Consider the following 19464-nt stretch of genomic DNA (forward strand, 5'->3'; position numbering starts at 1 on the left):
TAAAGACACAAAATTATAATACAATGAATAATGCTCTACTCATTCTTCTACCTGTTCATTCTGGCATGGAACTATACCTCAAATTATAAGCTTGTCAGGGGAGTAGAATTGAGAATATAAACACAAAGTAAACTTTAGCCAAAATGAAAACATGTATGATCTGAGTGATAGAGTTTCAAGATGATCCTTTGCTTAGAAAAGGCCATAATGTAATTGTGTTTAATTATTGATTTCTTTTAACAAAACATTTAGTTGTTTAAAGAATCTGGAATTATAATATGGAGTACCTACTAGGCATCAAGCTGAGTTTTCTAGGCATAATGTTAATGCCCAGATGATCCCTAATCCTCCAAAGATATATGAGGACACATCTGAACTAACAATATTTAACATTTTTGTGAACTTGGGTTCATAATATTATTCATGTCTGGCAGAATGGGGTTTAGTCCATTGTAAGACATAATATGTAATCTTCCTTAAGTTGGCAAATCATCTATAGGATTTCCTATTTTGATGTCTTCATTCTGAGCTATGGTAGCACTGACCTGGAGGCAGGCAGGCATACTCTATGATGGGTTAACTGCCCACAAATGTGACAAAATAGTCATAAAGGTAAATATTCCTATACATACAAACTTCTCTTCTTGCAGTTCAAATGAGATCTGAGCGAAGTGCCTGAGATAGCAACACCTATTTTCTGATTTTCACAACTAATATCAAATCTCTAATTGTATAAAAATAATTCCAAGAATTTTCTACTTGTGACTGCTGGACACCAACATACCACTTCCTATTTTCCAAACAATACAAAGAAAATTTATTCTAAATTGCAACAACATAAGGTTTTAATTTCCCATCTAGTAGATGCTATGGAATGATGAGAGGCTGACAGACATGGTAAGAACTATAGCTCTCATTGTTATGCTGTCTGATACACGCTAGTTCCTACATTTCCTGTCGAACAACTAGATAATGTCCACGGAGAAACCAGGACCATATCTTTATACTGCTCAAAACACAACAATATTTATTAGAAAAACTGGTTCTGCCTGTTGCTTGTGTTTTAAAAATGCCTGTGGGAGATTGAAAGGCTCTATTACCTTTTCTGAGTTTTCCATTAATTGTAGACTAGAGTTGGATATATTTCCTAAGGAAGAAAATAAACATAAAACACTATTTTTTTAAGTTTTTAAGAAGTGACTGTAAGAGTTCTATGTAACTTGATACCTCTTGAGATTTTATTCTTAATTGATTGGAACACCTGGGTGCTTCAGGCCCAAGGAACCTTGAACAGGAGTGGATATTCCATCAAATGGCAAATAACAACATGAAGGTACCATAAGACCCAGCAAGGCAAGAACAAATAATTTTTTTCTGAAAAAAAATCTGTCCATCTTCACTACTAGTTCTGAAAGTGAACACAACTATGAATGGAAAAGCAATTCCAACCTCAATTTCTCCATTTACAGAGAATACTTGCAAAACCTATGCTATGGGGGACCTTAATATTGGCTATAGATATAGTCCAAATGGAGAAAGAAAAGTTTAAAGAAATCATACTTTGAAGGGAAGTCATTCTCACAGCATGAGCTAGCTGCCAGCTCACCCATCATTCTATCCTTCACAATTCCATCTCGGTTCTAGCTACATTTTCATTAGAATCAAACAGCCTGGTTTCTTACTGTGTTGTCCTCAAAAACTGTGTGTGTGTGTGTGTGTGTGTGGTCTTGTATCCATAACTACACTTCTGGCTCTTTATAAGCAAGTGCTTTCTTGTACTTTGCTAGTATGTTCTCCAAAAAGGCTAGAAATTAGGTATACATATTGGGGATTCATGTTTAGTGAATTTAGTAATAGAGTTCTAGTTCAGGCTGCCCCTTAAATTGATGCATAAAACAAGCATTTTAGACAATAAAAGCTGATGAGGATTTCTCTTTAGTGGGTTAATGTACTTTAGATATTTTCCAGATTGAATACATATTGGAATTTCTATCCAATTAGATTTCCCTCCATATTACCATGATGACCTTTTCTCCATGATTGTAAAAATAGAGAACTGAGACTTTGCTAAAAGATACTTCCTCACTAATAATTACCTGAGATGCAAGTAAAAGATTTCTGCCCTTGCCTTGTTATTTTTAATGTTTTTTTTAAATAAATAAAAGATATAAGGGGCATTTACTGTGGTTCTTCTTAGAATTCTGGACGCTTCCCCATATAGGTTCCTGCCAGGGCTTGGCCTAGTTTGGAACTTTCTAGGCTGTTTCTCTCCTAGCGTGAATGTACTTTGGGGCAAATGCACAGAAAGCATCTGAGGGTTCCCGTCAGTCTAAAACTGGAAATATTATTTCTTTGCTCCAATCAGCCCCCTCCCCCCCAAAAAAAACGCTCTGTAGATGAACAACATATTATCTGTTTCCTTGCAAAAGAGCCTGGGCTATATAAAAACATAACACATCACAGATTAAAGGGAATTGAGTCTTTAAAAGGCTGGAAATGAATAAAGGATTGCCAAAAATCATAGAAAAAATAGTAGTTTCTTTGAAAGAAAGTTTCAAATCTGCAAAATTGAAAATCATCTTTAGGGCAATATAAATATATTTCTTTAACTCCAAGAAGAAGACAACTTTTAAACTAGGGAGCAAAGATAAACATTAAAGGGCTAGAGATAGTATGATGCACAGTATCTTGCCCCTACTAAAACTTATGTTTAATATTAAGATGAAAGTTTCCTCAAGGTACAATCCTTATCTTGGAGTCCCTGTGAATGCAGGTTTTGACAAAGTTAAATCACCTTCATATTTATTACAGGATGTGAAGGCTGCCTCATTTTTTTTTCCTGATACACTAAAAATGTGAAAGCAGATTCTTCAAATATGCTATGAGTGCTCTGCTATATCTGGGGGCATCACTTGTTACAAGAATTTAACTTTGGGACTGAGAATGTGGTTTAGCATTAGAGTGCTTGCCTAGCATGCATGAAGCCCTGGGTTTGATTCCCCAGTACCTATCACATACACAGAAAAAGCCAGAAGTGGCACTGTGGCTGAAGTGGTAGTACTAGCCTTGAGCAAAAAAGCAATTCAGGGACAGTGCCCAGGCCCTGAGTTCAAGCCCCAGGACTGGCAAAAAGAAAAAAAAAAGAATTTAACTTGGACTATGAAACATATTCATTCTCTACCTTTAACTTTGCTGCTTCCAAGGTGTACCTGCACTATTTTTTTCATTGTAAAACTATTCATCATCAATATTATGACTTAGAAAGCATAAGTAATTTGAATTTCAAGGGACCTTTATCTTGGGTGTGCTAAATAGCATTTAAATTAATGCTTGTAAGGAAGACCATAGCTCATCAATTCAGTTTTTGCATAGCTTTTTGGTTGTTTGTTTTGTGGTGGTTGAACTAGGGTTTGCATTCAGTGCCTTGTACTAGCCAGGCAGGCATTCAAATACTAGAAACGAATCATGCCTTCAACTCTCTGCATAGAATTTTAAAATTAAGTAAATCATCTATACCGGGAAACTTTTGGAGAAGAATATTTAAAAAATTTTTAAAGTGCTTTTAAAAGAGATTTGAGTTTACCTCAAATACACTTATTTGTAGAAAGTTAAAAAAAATAAGTCATTTTACTGTGATTAGCATGTTTTCTAAACATGCTTACTGAAACCATTAATTGCCTTTGAAAACAGAAATACATGAATCTCTAAGGAAAGGTAATTTGGGACAACTGGGCTAGAGACTTGAAAAAGTATAGAAAGGTGACGAACCAAGTACAATAGTGATGCATTGTCAGGGAGTCTTGCTTTTCAGAGAGTAAACCATGGAACCATGGCTAGGAATGGAGGTTAGGAGATAAAAATATATCTATGGAATCTTCCTTCTGTCCTTTCAGAAGACAAAACTCTATTTCAGATGAAATGTATATTCTAGGAGAAAGGTTAAGACTGAAACCAGCCCTAATGTTCTTTCTCCTCCAGAGCCAGTTGTGTTCTGATCCCAGGGCACATTTGATCTCCCTGTCACTCTTGGAGAAGAGAGGTTTCTAGAGAATTGATACATAGAGAGGTTTCTTTACAAAGGCAGAAACTGAGGCAATGGTCACAGGTAGGAAGACCAGAAACTTGAGTGACACAGACATGATGAAAAAGTAACTAGAGCGCACCTACTTACCTTACCAAGACCACAACCTAGTGTTTTGGGAGCAATAAGTAATTTTATTAGCCTGGTGCAATGGTTTGCGCCTTTAAACTTAGCTACGTAGGAGGCTGAGATCTGAGGATCAAGATTTAAACCCAGCCTGGGCAGGAAAGTCCCTTAGATTCTTATCTCCAATTAATCACCAGAGAAGTGGTGCTGTGGCTCAAGTGGTAGAGGGCTAACCTTGAGCTGAAGAGCTCAGGGATAGCACCCAGGCCAAGAGTTCATGCCCCACTACAACCAAAGAAAAAAAGAAATTACTAAACACACCAAATACATTATAGTCCTAAACAATTTGGTAGATACCAATCTCATTCTCATTTTGGATCTGAAAATGTAGTACTCAGAGATATCAAATAATTTGCCTAATAACCAGCTCCTGAAAAGTCTTTTCTTATTCCACCTAATAAAAGGCATACACTTGCAAGAACTGCCGACTAAAGCCTAACTCACTTGTCAAATGTTTTGCGGATTCCTTATAAGATTCCTCAGCACTACCCAGAGTTCACTATCAGCTCTATCTGCCATGCACCTCAGCAAAAGAAGGCTTCTGAGAAATAATGTCTTCTTTATCACATGAAAGTATTCTCTTCTTTACAATGTAGGTGCTACGTCACCTGTCTTGATTCTCTGAAAAGGGTAGAGTGCCTGATAAACACACTATAATGACTAAAATTTCCAATATAGTCTACCATGTATAATAAGAATAGGGACTTTCCTGAATGTTTGCTATTATGATAGAATTCTGTTTGGGTTGCCCAATATTTTTCTCTTTTTATTAGTGCTGCCCCAATTTTTACCAGGAGAGCAAAATCACTATATTTCCCAGTCTCTTGCAGGTAAAGGTAGCCATACAGCTATGGGAATGTTTGAGGAAACTCATTAAAGAGTTTATAATATTGCAAATAAGCACTATTTTTTCCTATCTCTTCCTGTATGAAAAGCAGAATGACAGAGAACTAATAGGTGTCTTGGACCAAGAGATGAAACTCAGAATACAAGCCACATAGTAACTATTTCATACCATAAAGTTTCAGTCTATAGCATTAGTGAATCAATGTATTGTCGCTACACTACATATAAATATATTCCATGTAGAGATAACTCATTATTTGGATATATATACATATGTACATATACATACACACATAAGATCAGCATGTGAAAAGCTATATACATATTATTACTTAGTTACAATCAATATTCCATATTTAAATATAAGTACTATAAACTTTAATACATTGCAATATTCAAGTAGAATGCCAAAGGAAAGCAATCACATTCTTTTATAAAGTATATTATTAATACAATTCAGGTCTTTTTAGAAGAAATCCTGTAAGTTTCCATATCATAATCTTAAAAACAATAGTCTAATATACCAGAAAATGTAACAAAGTAAATTACAAAGGAATTCAGCTCTGTAGAAAAAAGTTAATTATTAGATTTTTGGTCCCAAATATTAGGTAAATAATGCACTTTGAAGTATTGCTTTTAAAATCAAGTGCCCTCATGTAGGTAAATAAAAGACTTCCACATAATCGGTTGAAAGTATTCTGTGTGATATGGAAGAAGCTAATGTTAAACATGTTATATGCTCCCTGTACAAGAAGTGGATGTGTTATAAGCCTTCAGATGCATTCCTTGTCTCAACCAGTTTACAAAGTAGTTGAGAGACAGATGGGTCAAAAAAATTAAATAGTTATGTTGACACAGTTATAATGACACAGAAAACACATTATGCTATGGAGAATACTAAGGGGCCTTCCTGAGTTACTACAGTATGACAGCCACTGACTGTGGCCTCCTGGGAGACACTGAGATTCTCAGAACCTGATTTTCACAATACTATCTCCTCCACAAGGATGACTATGAAAATAGAACTCATAGTAAGAGATTTTGAAAAGCATAGTGCAGTGCCTGTCACATCCTTACCTTTCACTATATCTTAACTAAGAATAATTGTTGATATTTGCTACATGCAATTATACTATTGAGTATATAGGACTATTCCCATTTATATATATAAAGCAAAAGCCCACAGAGAATGTTAGTGTTGCCCAGTACAATCTAGATAAAAGATGGAGTTGGTTTCAGATTTGCATTTAATAGATATGATAGCCACAATCTGCTTATTGTGTTAACATCTTTCCAGAAAACATGGTCTTTATTTTTCTGAGCACTTGGATTTAAAAAAAACACAAAACAAAATGCATGGCTGTTTCTGTTGTTTTGTTCAGGTTCAATGTGTAACCTTGAAATAATTAATTTTGCATGGTTCTATTTGTCTTGGTTGGTGTAAGGAGGCAACAGCTAGAGGGAATAGAGCCCTGGGTTAATAGTACAGGACTAGCACTACACAAGGCCCTGAGTTTGATACTCATACTAGGAAAAAAAAATAGTAAAAATTTCTCAATTGTAGAAAATGGAATCTTAGCAGCTATTTACTTCTAGAAGATGACACTCTTACTAGAAGATACTGTCTCTAACTGCACAAAATTGCTAAAATGGACTTCTCCATCATTGTCATATTTCCAATCTGAAATAAAAAATAGGGAGGAATCTAGCAATCAAAAATAGATTGATTGTTTTGCAAAGGAATTAAGGGGTCAATCTGAAACTGACTTTTGTTGCTTGAACTAGAGTGCACCTTCTTGTAGACCAGGCCTCATTATCATGCTTTAGTAAAATATTTTACAAGTGTTTCCTCTTCCTGAGTCTTTGCCACTTCTCTAATTTTCCATGTAACTTTTCTCCTTGCACTCACAGGACTATCCCCCATGAAGTAAAAGATGAAGATATTCAGCAGTTCTAATGAATTATACCTTTGTGTAATTGATATTTTTAAACATAGCCCATTGAAATGAATACTTGGATATTTTCCATAACAATGAAAATGCTAATATATAGACTTTGTTCAGAGAAGTTTACTTAAAGTAATCAAGTACCTCTGCTAATAAATACTATGCAGAAACAATCTTTCTTAGGACTGGAGAACCAGAACTTGGAAGATAAGAAACTGTTTGGCTTGATTTTCATTAACTCGTTGAACTGGAACCTGATAAAAGTTAAGATATAATCTCAAATGTGTAGTCTTATACCCTTCCTCTTTTATCCACTTCCAGGAGATTTAGTGGAAGACGGTAATGTTAAACATGTACAAGAAATGCATTCCTTGTCTCACCTTATTTACAAAGTATTTGAGAGACAAATGGGTCAAAAAAATCAAATAACCATTCTTTAATAACCATCATTTTTTGAAAGTATTTTCCCCCTCATACTCGAAGTTTAAACCAATTATCTCAAGAATATTCTTATATTAAGTTTTACACCTATATTTCCCAAGATCTTTTATATTATTATTTTATTTTTGCTGCAATTTCTTCTAAGAACAGAGATGAGTCAGTTTTGTTGCTGTGCAGATTCTAAAACTTAGGTGTGAAAATGAATCACCAGGTATGTGTTAAAGGGTGGGTAGTTAATTACAGATTCCAAGAATCTACTCTTTCATTCTGATTCAAAAGGCCTTCGTTTAGCCCAAGTTTTGGCATTTTAGTGGCTTCCTCCCTCTTTGTTGGGTTTGGCATTCAGATATCCTGACCATAATGAAAAAACACTGATTTAACATTAGCATGGATCAAGTTAACATTCTTATTTCATCTTTTGGTTTTCTTGTCTTCACTCCTCTTTGACATTTCAAGTCCAGTAAAGCTGAAAAACATATCCTCACTTCTAAGTGTTCTGCTTCTGTTCTAGGATATTCCTTTTTCTCTTTTACCTGGAACACTTCTATGAAGATGCTTCATCCCATAAGATTTTTCATGTTGTTTTCCTTGTTTAACTTTGTATATAAATACTCAATGACCTTGTATACATTTCTCTCAGAATGATTATAATGTATCATATCCAGTAGTTGTCTTTCATATTAATTTCATCTATAAATATACAGTACATAGGAAAATAGATATTACATGTTGTAGAATCACAGATCTACAAGATCTTATTTCGAAGTGATTTTCAGGAGTGTTTTGCATTTAAAAAAAATGACATGTCATCTTTCTGTTATGAAAAACCTAATATCACCTTTTACTAATAACCAGTAATGACTATTCCACAAAAGTTTATGTGAGTTTTATTTGAGTTTTTTTCTCTGAGAGTAACTCAAACTGGGTATGTGATGTTTTCCTTCATTGAATGGCAGTCTACCACCTGAGCCATATATCCAGCCCTTTTAATTAATTTTGACAGAGTATCCTTTGTTTTGTAAAACTGTCTTTGATCATATCACTCATTGTTCTTATGTAGGCAAGTTTAACCTGTAGTAAATTTACTGTAATAATAATGTTCAAAGTTAATTTTTATGTCATATTAGAAAAGAGACATTTCACTAGGTGATATAAACCATGACTTTATTTATATACAATTTCCTCAGAATCTGAACAAAAGAAGCTAGGCTATAGAACAGTTCTATTCATGGAAATCTATTAGAAGGATCAAAATAATAAATTGGAAGATATTTAGAAAACAAATAGAAAATCAGTTCCTTCAATATGATGTGAATCACATACTGTAAAGCTGGGCACCAGTGTCTCATGCATGTCATCCTAGCAACTCAGGAGGCAGAGATCTGAATCTTGGAGACTCTTATCTCCAATCAGAACCCAAAAAGCTGTAAGTGGATCCATGGTTTAAGTTTAGGGCCCATTACCAAAAAACAAACAACAACATAAGAAAACGCTGCAAATTATCTCTGAATCTACATTTGTTTGTATATGAGATCACTTGTTATTCTATATAGGTAAATCACACGTAATCAGTAACCTCTTCCCAAGTGTTTGGGTAAACAGACACATAATCTTGTGCAGTTTTGTTTAATGTTTAAGCTATTTGCAAGCAGAGAACTTTACATGATTCTTGCTTTATACTCAGAGAAGCTTCTGTTTACTAAAAAACTATACTGGTTTCATAAACTGTCATTAGCTTGTGGACATTTCCATCAACAGCTAACATTTATAAATCTTTCAATGATATTGTCCAAGTGAGGAGCCCTTTCCATTATCATCAGTAAATTAGATTGCTTCAGAGTTATCATTCTTTAATTTCTTAAGTTCTGTGAACTCTTTTCACCAGTTACATATGACTGCCTGATTTTAGTTTAATATCTAACTGCAGCAAGCCATTTATTTGCACCCTCCTCAACAAGTCTACCTTATATTTAAAAGTGAGAGGGGGCGGAAAAACAACCATAAAATCCAGTGCATAGTCTACAATATTAACAAAAAGGACGGGGAAAATGATGAAAGAGGCAACTGATCATATTTCATTGTATTCATATACTACTTTGTTGAATGGCAACTCCTTTGTACAAAGGATCAAGAAAAAGTAACATTATTTTTAAAAAGTCAGCATATGATTAAGGAAAAAGGACACAGGTAAAGTATGCAGCTGAACTATAAGCAGTGATGCTAATTTTTATACCTGGTGTGTAAATGTACCAGGTATCTTCAAATTGATTAATTACAGATCTTCCCTGATCTAATGTACAACCACACTAAAAGCAATTTTCAAAGTCCACTAAAGGCCTCAACTTTTTGCAGTCATCCTTCTCCCTTGAGCTGCAGACAAGTTTAGCCCCTGAAAGTAATTTCTTGAGGTAACAAATTTGAGAAGTTAAATTGTATGCACTATTATAAAATTATTAAGCATCATTTCCCCAAGTGAAATGTCCACTGGGCCACAGGACTAGTTCTCAGTTATTTGAGCACTAACTCCCTTTTCTCCTAAGTTGTTACTTAAGTGTTGAGACTACAAAGAAGTTGTGACTTCCCCAAGTTCAAGAATCAGGCCATATATATTCCTTTTATCTCTCCATAATACATAACTCCCAAACCACCAGTTTCCCCCCATTAACACATTCATCACTAAAGAGATATTCCATGCAAAAGACTGTTACCTAGTAGAAAAAAGTCAAATTCCAACTAATTTTAAGAAACTAAAAGCATAGTTTTTAAAACCAAGTCAATCCTTAGCTACCTATCATGGGTTTTACTTCCCTTCAGGTGTTTATCCATCTGCAAATGTCTAAGTAGGTTATACTGAGCAAGTCAATGAAACAACATTGAAGAATTAGGATCACAAGGACTATTACATACATCATTAAAGACCACTACATCAGATGAATATTTCAAACCTAGTTTTGATTGAAATACCTTTTTCTTCTGGCTTAAATATATGTCAAATATAAAAAGTGTGATTACCTTTCTTTATTCCTTTATATTATTTTTTAAACATATACCAAAAAATATCAATGTTAAAATATGGCTACCTTCTAGATATATACTGGCTAACTTAACATATATCCTTCAGATATCTACCATTGTTTCACAAATAAGAAAGGCTGGGGCACAAAAGATCTAAGTACTATATTTTGACCTACCTAACTGTTCAATGAGAGAAAGAACTGGCCTGCCACAGAAGTTAATACAACTTCTTAAACCTTCACACTCTGCTTGAGAGTACAATGTATGTATGTATTTTAAAATTATAATTTGAACACAAAATGGATTAAAAAACACTGAACACCACTATAAATGAAACGTGCACATGAAAATAAACAGTTACATGCACAATGCATTCCATGATAAGACTCTCAGATCACAATACACCGTTCTTAACTCACGAAGTTTAAAGATGATTGTGTCCCAAGAGATTGTAAAATATGAGCATTTCTTACCTGGTAGCTGTATGAGGGGTTGATAAAAGACATTAAAAACTTGAACTATGATCAGACATCAAATTTTTCTACCACTGAGGATTTGCTTATACCTAGGTTTTGAGGGCATAATACTTTTAACGAAAGGCAGAGCAGAGTCTCAAAAGAGATAATTCAATATGTAAATTTTAGTGCTGTCACTCCCTCTCAAATGTTAGTTTGACCGATAATGCTTGTCACCCAAATCTTCCTACTGACCAGTACGGCCCTATGAGGCCTACAAATTCTGGAATCATAGTCAATTCTTCAGGTCAAAAAGTCTAAGTGGGAAGATAACTTCAAAATTACCCCACACTGCCCCCAACCTCAGGATACTAGTGTCTATTTTAGTGCTTTTTTGTATATAAAACTTCATAACTTTGGACAAGCAGGGGCAAGGAGAGTAAGAAGTCAGGATCAAGAAACTGTAGATAAAAAATACTCCATGAAAACTCCTTTACCAACACCAATATTTGTACATGGTTATTTAGAGATTTATACTTTGAAAAACATGAATATATATTTATATAATTAAGACATTTCATAAAACCCCATAATCCATACAAATATGAGTTCATTTGATCCTCAAAGAAAGTAACCAGGACTCATTCTGATGGGCATATTATTTTTAAAAACACCCACCATGGTGCATCTTAACTTCTCTTAAAGCTTTAATCACTTCCATGAACTCCTTTTGCCCTTTTATACAAAAACATACATCTCCACAATTTTAATAGGTACCCAAGAGACTACACAGAAGAAAGCAGAGAAAAAATGCTCATTTTGGTTGATCTTTTCTTTCTAAATAGTAAACCACTTAAAAGAACTAATCAGTAACAAACCCAAATGAGAACATACATCAGCTTTTTACACTTCTTAACTACCAAGAGACTATGAAACATCAGCAGTGTTGAGATTAACAACAAAAATATAACAAGGCAGATTTACTTGGCATGCCTGCAAAGGGGCTGTGCCTTTACCTTTGCAAGAATGGCTACTTTAATTTTTTATAGATAGTTTTATTATATTAGAATTTTTTGTCTGTTTCTACTCAAACCAACTTTTCTCACATTTTTAGCTTAAATTTTAAAGCCCAGTGATTCTCTGGGAAAATATCAATAAAGGATAGTGTATGACCTTCAAATCTTCCCGAAGAAGAGTACATCTCCCTAACTCTCTGTCCTTAGAGAAGTTCATAAAGATTACCCAATGGATTCATTCCACACACACACACAATGACTTTCAGTCCCAATGGGAAGGGAGACTTGGCAATAAAAGAATGAAAATGCCATTTTCACTTCTCAAGTTGAAATCATCCAAGAGTGTATTTGTGCTGTGGAATAGATCATTCATCCAAAGCTGTTTAGCAGTAAATAAAGAGGACTTGAATGAGCAAACTTTTATTCTCCTGAACCCCACCGCCCGCTTTTCAGATTTAATGATACAACGAGAGACATAAGATTATTAAGCAAAGTTACTCACCATGGAGGAATCACTGCTTGCACTCCCGATTGGAGCTCCCTCAGCACAGGTTGGGAGGTGGGTAGAAAGTTGACTAGCCCTGCCCCCATCTATGACATCACAATCTACCTCATAAAAGGTAGTGAAAGTGCTCTGAACTCCTGTCTGATTTCCGAGAGATACAGAAAAGAGAGAGTGAGAGAGAGAGCAAGAGGAAAAAAAAACCGTACCCTACTTGGGAAGGGATTAGGGAATGGAAGAGGGAATGCTTAACCAATTGGGAGAAAGAGGTATATGAAGGAATTAGGTGCTGAAAGAAATATGTGCGGGCATTAAGCAGGCTGGTCATTTGGATTCCTCTTTAGGTCTTGAAAATCTGGGAGGAGAATGAAGAAGCACCCTGCCTTGTCAAGGCACTGTTGGGGTCAATTATATAGCAGGTTCAAAGGGGAAGAATCCCCTATTTAAAGGAATGAACATCACCAAGAGAGAAAGCAAGGGCCACAGCTCTTAAAGCTTGGGACAATAAGTGGGAATCCCAGATGCCTTTCTTAGAGGATCCATTGCCTTGCTGAGTGACCTTCATCAAGCCCTTGGCCTCTGCACATCCAGCCAGTACATGGTACTAAAGGGATACTTACCTGTTTCCTTGTAATGCACTGTTAGAACTGCATTGCTTTTGACTGTTTCTTTTGTACCCAAACATGGGTTGTGTGAAGGCAAAAGATAAGCCAATAACCAATGTCTATTTTTATCTTTGGAGTGTATTCTGAAGTTCCCTCTTTGTCTAAAATGTGTCAAACGATTCTAAAAATGTAGGACAAAAAAATAAAAAGAAATGGCAAGATGTCTGTACTTATGAGATTCTCTCTGCACTTTCAGTCAGAGGTCAAGTTTATGGGACCCAGTGATGAGATTAACTTCCTGACCAAATGTTTTTGGCAAAGATTATCCTGCTACAGTTCCATTCTCATAGCTTTCTTTAAAATTTGAGTCCCATTTTTTATGGAAAATTAGACAAGATGTAAGAATGTATAAAAGACTTAAGACATTGCTTTCAAATCAAATAAGATTTAGAAAACTAAATATGAAACACCAGAGTTTGTCAAGTAGGTGGTGTTGCAAGCAAGAACAATGGCAGGTTGTGAAATCACATCTAAGCCAGTGAATTGTGGGCCAATAGATATTTCTAACATCATTCATGGCCTTACAAAATGATCAATACAGGCTGAGAGGGGGCAGTCTTTGAATAGCCTATGTGTCTAATAATTTTGTGGGCCAGAAAATCTCCAGCCTGCAAGTAATATTTTTATTAAAATTAAGATTCAAAACAATAGCTTGCAATGTAGGACATCACAAATAGTTAAAACCCAAAGACTAATTCCATATGCAGTTAAACAATGTTCCAAATTTAGGATTAGGAATGTTTAAACTAATATTGAATACTTTCATTTTAGCTTAAGTGTGACAATATTCACAGTTGTTTATTTATTTATTTATTTTATTTATTTTTTTTTTTTTGGCCAGTCCTGGGCCTTGGACTCAGGGCCTGAGCACTGTCCCTGGCTTCTTCCCACTCAAGGCTAGCACTCTGCCACTTGAGCCACAGCGCCGCTTCTGGCCGTTTTCTGTATATGTGGTGCTGGGGAATCGAACCTAGGGCCTCGTGTATCCGAGGCAGGCACTCTTGCCACTAGGCTATATCCCCAGCCCTCCCAGTTGTTTAATAAGAAAAATTGATAAAGGAATAATCTGAAACACAAAAGCTACTACTAAAGCCAAATAGATTATGGATTTAAGAATATCACTCCCATCTTCTGCTTCAAAATAAAATGTTAAAGACAAATTTCCTGGCACAGGTAGCTACTTCAGAGTCTGAGAGCGATGGCTCAAAGCCAGCCTGGACAGAAAAGTCTGAGAGCCTTATCTCCAGGAAAAAAACAGGAAAAAGTGTAGCTGTAGATAAACTAGCAGAGCTCTAGCTTTGAGTAATAAAGCTAAGGGAGGATACTAACCAGGCCTCAGTTCAAGCCCCATTACTGGTTTAAAAAAAATCAAATATGTAGCAAGAAGGTCATTTTTCTTGTATTTGAATCATTCTTATTAAATTAACACATTTTCCTTGTTGTATTAGTGTATTCCCATTTGGTTTAATTTTTAAGTCTAAAATCAAAATCTATACACTACAGCATTTTAGGAGGTTCTCTGAAAAATGACTGAATTTTACGTTCAATTTTTAAATATTGAATCATTGACTATTTGGCTTATCCTTGCATCTTTACAATTGATTAAAAGTTCCATTAGTCTTAGGCAGTAAAAATCTTCAGGTGATTTCTTAGGCTCAAAAACAATTACTGCAGTTTAGAAACTTGAGTTACTTCATATGTCATAAAAAATATAAAGGTCATTAAGATTAATGATCAATTGTCCATTCTTCCAATAAACATCAAAAGAGTTTTGACCCAACATGAAAATGCAAGAACAAAAATGGAGTAAAACACTTTTTCAATATTGAAATGGAACAAACTGAACTGAGATCATAGTTTACTCTGTTCATATTTTTTACTAATTACTTCTAGTCTATTTGGAAATGGAATGATTTCAGGAACCCAATGCAAAACTAGGATGCATCAAAAGGATGCAGAGAAATAAACAGTGCTGACGTTAGGTGAGTTTAGTGTGAGTGAGTGTGATCATGTCATTAATGATAATTGTTAGAACAAGATAACTTGCTTTGACACAAGATACAATGCCACAATCAGGTGATGTTGTTTTTTTAGGTTCTAACTTGTTGTCAATGGTATCACATAGATGAAGAGCCCTTCAAGAGAAGTAAAATTGTAATGGTCAAGAGTCACCAGAATTCCAGTCACAGTTAGAATTTTGTTCTAGCAAGAGAGGTGTTGGAATGGTTTTTGAAATTTTATATGGAGAGGGAAAAGAAATAATGTGCTTTCTCAGAACAAAACATTAAGAAGATACAGGTATATTTCAAAACACTAATCTGCAGATGCACCTAATTCATCATGGAAAATATTACCAAAACCACTTTCACAGATGATCAAATTGTTACTATTACATCAATTAAAAAGACCCCAATAAATGTTGATAGCAGCAGATTTGAATCAAGGAATTTTAGGTACGTACTGAGTTCATGCTTTGAATGTGTTTTATAGTAGTGCTTCATATATAGGAATTTAGGGTTAAAATGAGTACATGGTTTTAGAAGGTGATACCAACTGGAGTCTCTCCAGAATATTCTCTCTCTGTAGCAAAATAGATTTGCCAAAGAAAATGGATGAAAGAGAGGTCAAGAGACAGGTCATACTTCTAGCCAGAGTTCCAGTCAAGTTCATTATCAGGAAGGCATCTGCACAGATGAAGGCATTCAGAGAAAAGTAATAAAACAAGATAGAGTATTGATGATGAAAGGGGAGATTAAAAGTCCAAATTAAGAAAGCTTGCCTTCAAGAAAATAAGATGAGGATGAAGTATTTGAAATATATGTATTGCCTAGAAGGAAAATGTACAAGATAGAGTAAGATGATGTGTTCTGAAGCAGTAAAAGAAATCGGCACTAAGAAAACTCCACATTGCCCATCCAGAATCCTTTCCTATTTATGATACATGGGCCATAATGTGGCACATATTTCTCTTTTAAGGGCTGTGATCAAAGCCATATTTTAGAAATCATTTAAATTAGGTAGGAGAAAGCACTTGACAAAATAATCTGTAGAGACAGAATGTACACGACAGTAAGTGAAACACACTTCTATTTCTAGAATGTAGTAAACCAAGAAAACAGTGAACACACACAGATACCCTGCTGTTCTCACAGCGAATCCTAAACAGTACAGTAAGCTGAGAAATTTCACGGGGGAAAAAATGAGGCTACAGTAGCTAATAAGACCATAATGAAGAACAAAAATGTGTCCTTTGGAGGAAGTTATTTGATACTAGAAATAAAGAACCTTTGAATGCTTTGAGTCAACCAATTTTTGCCACAGTCCTTTACACAGTATGGTTGCAATACTGAATTCTATGTTTCAGAATATACTTCTGTGATCAAGAAACAACTCCAATTCCTAAAGTTCTAATTGTCATTGGAAATTAGCCTTCACATTTAATACACATCTAGATAACTCTGTCTCCACATCTATAGATGGATTTATTCCACAAGCAGCAGTAATGTTAATCATAATAATTTGAGAGGAGTTCACCCCAAAATGAGAAGTCCCAGTAGAACTTTCAACTGTAATCACAACTTACAGAAACATTAATCTTTCCTTTGAAAAATTATTGCTGTCAAAATTTTATCAAATCTTTACTGAAAATTAAGAACTTTGTTAGTATTGCTACAGGATCTTTCCATTTCCTTTATACATGACTATTTTATGCAATAGAAAGATGAAAAAAAGTCAACAATGAGATGCCCAGATAGTCTTTGGCTTTGTGGCTTAGTATTTATCCTCTCTGTTTATTTATATTAACATTTCTATTTCTTGAGACAGGTGAGAGAGTAGCTCACATTTGTGTTCCTATAACCCTATAACACAAGAGACTGAGGCCTGGAGGTTCATGGTTCAAAGCCAGCCTGGGTAGAGAAGTCTGCTCGACTTTAGCTCCAAAAGGACAAGCAAAACTCTACTTTGGAGGCAAGTTTCAAGTGTACAGTAAACAAGTGGAACAAGTACAAGATCCTGAGTTCAAATCCCAATTCCAGCAAATAAATACATAAATAATAAAACCCTATTTCTTGACTAGATATGACAAGTCTAGTACATACAGAAAATTGTAAAAAGCTGGGGCTCAATTTGAAGGTATAGTTTCCAAATTAATGCTTTTTCTTAATTTATGGGCCCCTCGATATGGCTCAAGTTAAGGGAGATCATAAAGCTAGGTTTCTCTTATATATTCATACTTGTTTGAATTTGGAGGAAGGTGTTGTCTCTAAGACAAGTCTCCAAGCATTATTTTAAATAATTTTAAAGTTTTTAAATATTATTTTAAACATTTAAACTAATGTGTATCTTAGAATAAATCAGATCATATCATATATAGGAAAGTATGCAAAATTAGAATGTATCTCATGGATACATTATAATCCAGTACTGTTTCCATAGCTTTGTATTAGTTTGATCAATATCCCAAGAAATATACAACATCATTCCTTGTAGGTACACTTACATGTATGTAGTCTTCCAGCTTTCACAAAAATTACTGGTAACAGGTTGTCAAATCTCAGAATATGAGATCTAAGGTATTTGATGATAATAGATTAAGGGATTATTTCCCTCCCTCTTCATTAGAGGATCTCAAAATATGAAAATCTTGTAAGACAAAAGCAATGTAAGTTCATTGATTGAATGACAAGTAATGACATTGATGGGTCTGCAGCAGAGATACTCTCTCTACCTTAGAGCCACTAACCTTCTCCAACACTTAATGGAAAGTCAGGCAATCCAATGAAATAAGTCAAGTCTATAGAACCAAGTTAGATCAATCAAACCCAGGTTCAGTTAAATTTCATGCCCCAGCTCTTCCACAAGCAATGTGTTTTCTTATGAGTATATGAGAGTGTTTGGAAATCTTTTTCTATACACAAAGTAATTCATCAGATAACTCATTGGTCTCTCATTCTTTCAATGAATAACTATTTTTTTTGGTTGCCAGTCCTGGGGCTGAGTCCAAGGTCTGAGCACTGTCCTTGCTTCTTTTTGCTCAAGGCTAGCATTCTACCACTTGAGCCACAGCGCTATTTCTGGCTTTTTCTGTGTATGTGGTGCTAAGGAATCAAACCCAGGGCTTTAAGCATACAAGGCAAGTACTCTACCACTAGGCCATATTCTCAGCTCCAATAACTTAGTTTTATAATGAACAGATTTATTACACTGATGAAGTTCAAGATCACCATCCTAGGATATTAGATTCAATAATCACTTCCTATTCCTATAGGTCATGTATCATGCTCCAAGGGTACTTAAAGGACAGCTTATATAGGTACAGTGCACAGACAGAAGTTCCTATGAGGCTTGTCATCTTAGGAGATTTTTTTCTTTTTTTATTAAAATTCCTTTCAACTTAACACTTCATTCAAAAGTAATGGATTTGAGTTGGTTAAATGTCATTTTTGTAATACAAGAAATGAAGTTTCACTGAGAAAATGACACAATGGTCATTTCCCTTGGAGGGTTTGCACAAAAATCAATGTCCATGTACACAGATATGATGACTCTAAGCACTTACATTCTGATGTCTGCATTTAGGTTTTTGTTTTTTGTTTTTTTCATAACAGCTTGGAAAGGGAGGCTTTGGGAAGAAACATTAAGTCATATGTGACAACCATCTTACAAAGAAACTTATCTGTTGATGATAAATACCTGTTTCTTCTCCTGAGTGTCAGAGTAGCTCCACTATCCCTCCATCCAGATATATAATCTGAAATTTTTCTTATGTATCTAGATTTTTTATCTTTTTAGATGTAATGATACTTTAGGCCTGAATATTTAATGGCCTATGCACTGGAGGAGGAGGATAAAATTCTTTTGAAATACTGTCAAATTCTGGAACACATACTCTTTTATTCAAATGAAACACAAAATGATATTCCAAACCTAAACTGAAATAGGTTACAATTTATACTTTTCCCATACTGCTATACTTTGATCAATGGAAATATCAAGAATTAGCTATAGATAGATCAGAAAGTCTGTTTAACATTCTGAAAAAGAAAAGGGCCGTTTAAAGGGCAGATCTGCATAATTACATGTAATGCTCGTTTCAGTGACTATTTCATATAAATTACTGGCATTATACAAAAAAACTTTTGTGTTGAAGGAGTATCATTCAAATAAAATTTAGTTTTCATCTATACATATATATACCACATTCTACCAATATATCCAACTTCTGCCAATATATCCAACACATTTATTTCCCTAAATTGCATTGTACCAGATCACACATAGAAAGCATTTGACTATTGCACACTGAGTGGTTCAGTCAGGAAACATTAAATGAAGGATGCCTGCTGTGTATATGTATATATACCTTTGGT

At 34.8% G+C, this 19464-nt stretch overlaps 1 protein-coding gene across 1 annotated transcript in view; it reads right to left on the reverse strand.

Annotated features, from left to right (window-relative positions):
- Ctnna2 (catenin alpha 2) overlaps positions 1-19464 on the reverse strand; it is a 1054352-nt gene that overhangs the window by 13396 nt on the left and 1021492 nt on the right. Inside the window, exon 20 of the mRNA XM_048352594.1 lies at positions 12429-12572. Within this exon, the coding sequence (XP_048208551.1) occupies positions 12429-12572 (144 nt within the window). The remainder of the gene's footprint in view (positions 1-12428; positions 12573-19464) is intronic.

Source organism: Perognathus longimembris, chromosome 8 (genome assembly GCF_023159225.1).
Source record: "Perognathus longimembris pacificus isolate PPM17 chromosome 8, ASM2315922v1, whole genome shotgun sequence".
NCBI lineage: Eukaryota > Metazoa > Chordata > Mammalia > Rodentia > Heteromyidae > Perognathus > Perognathus longimembris.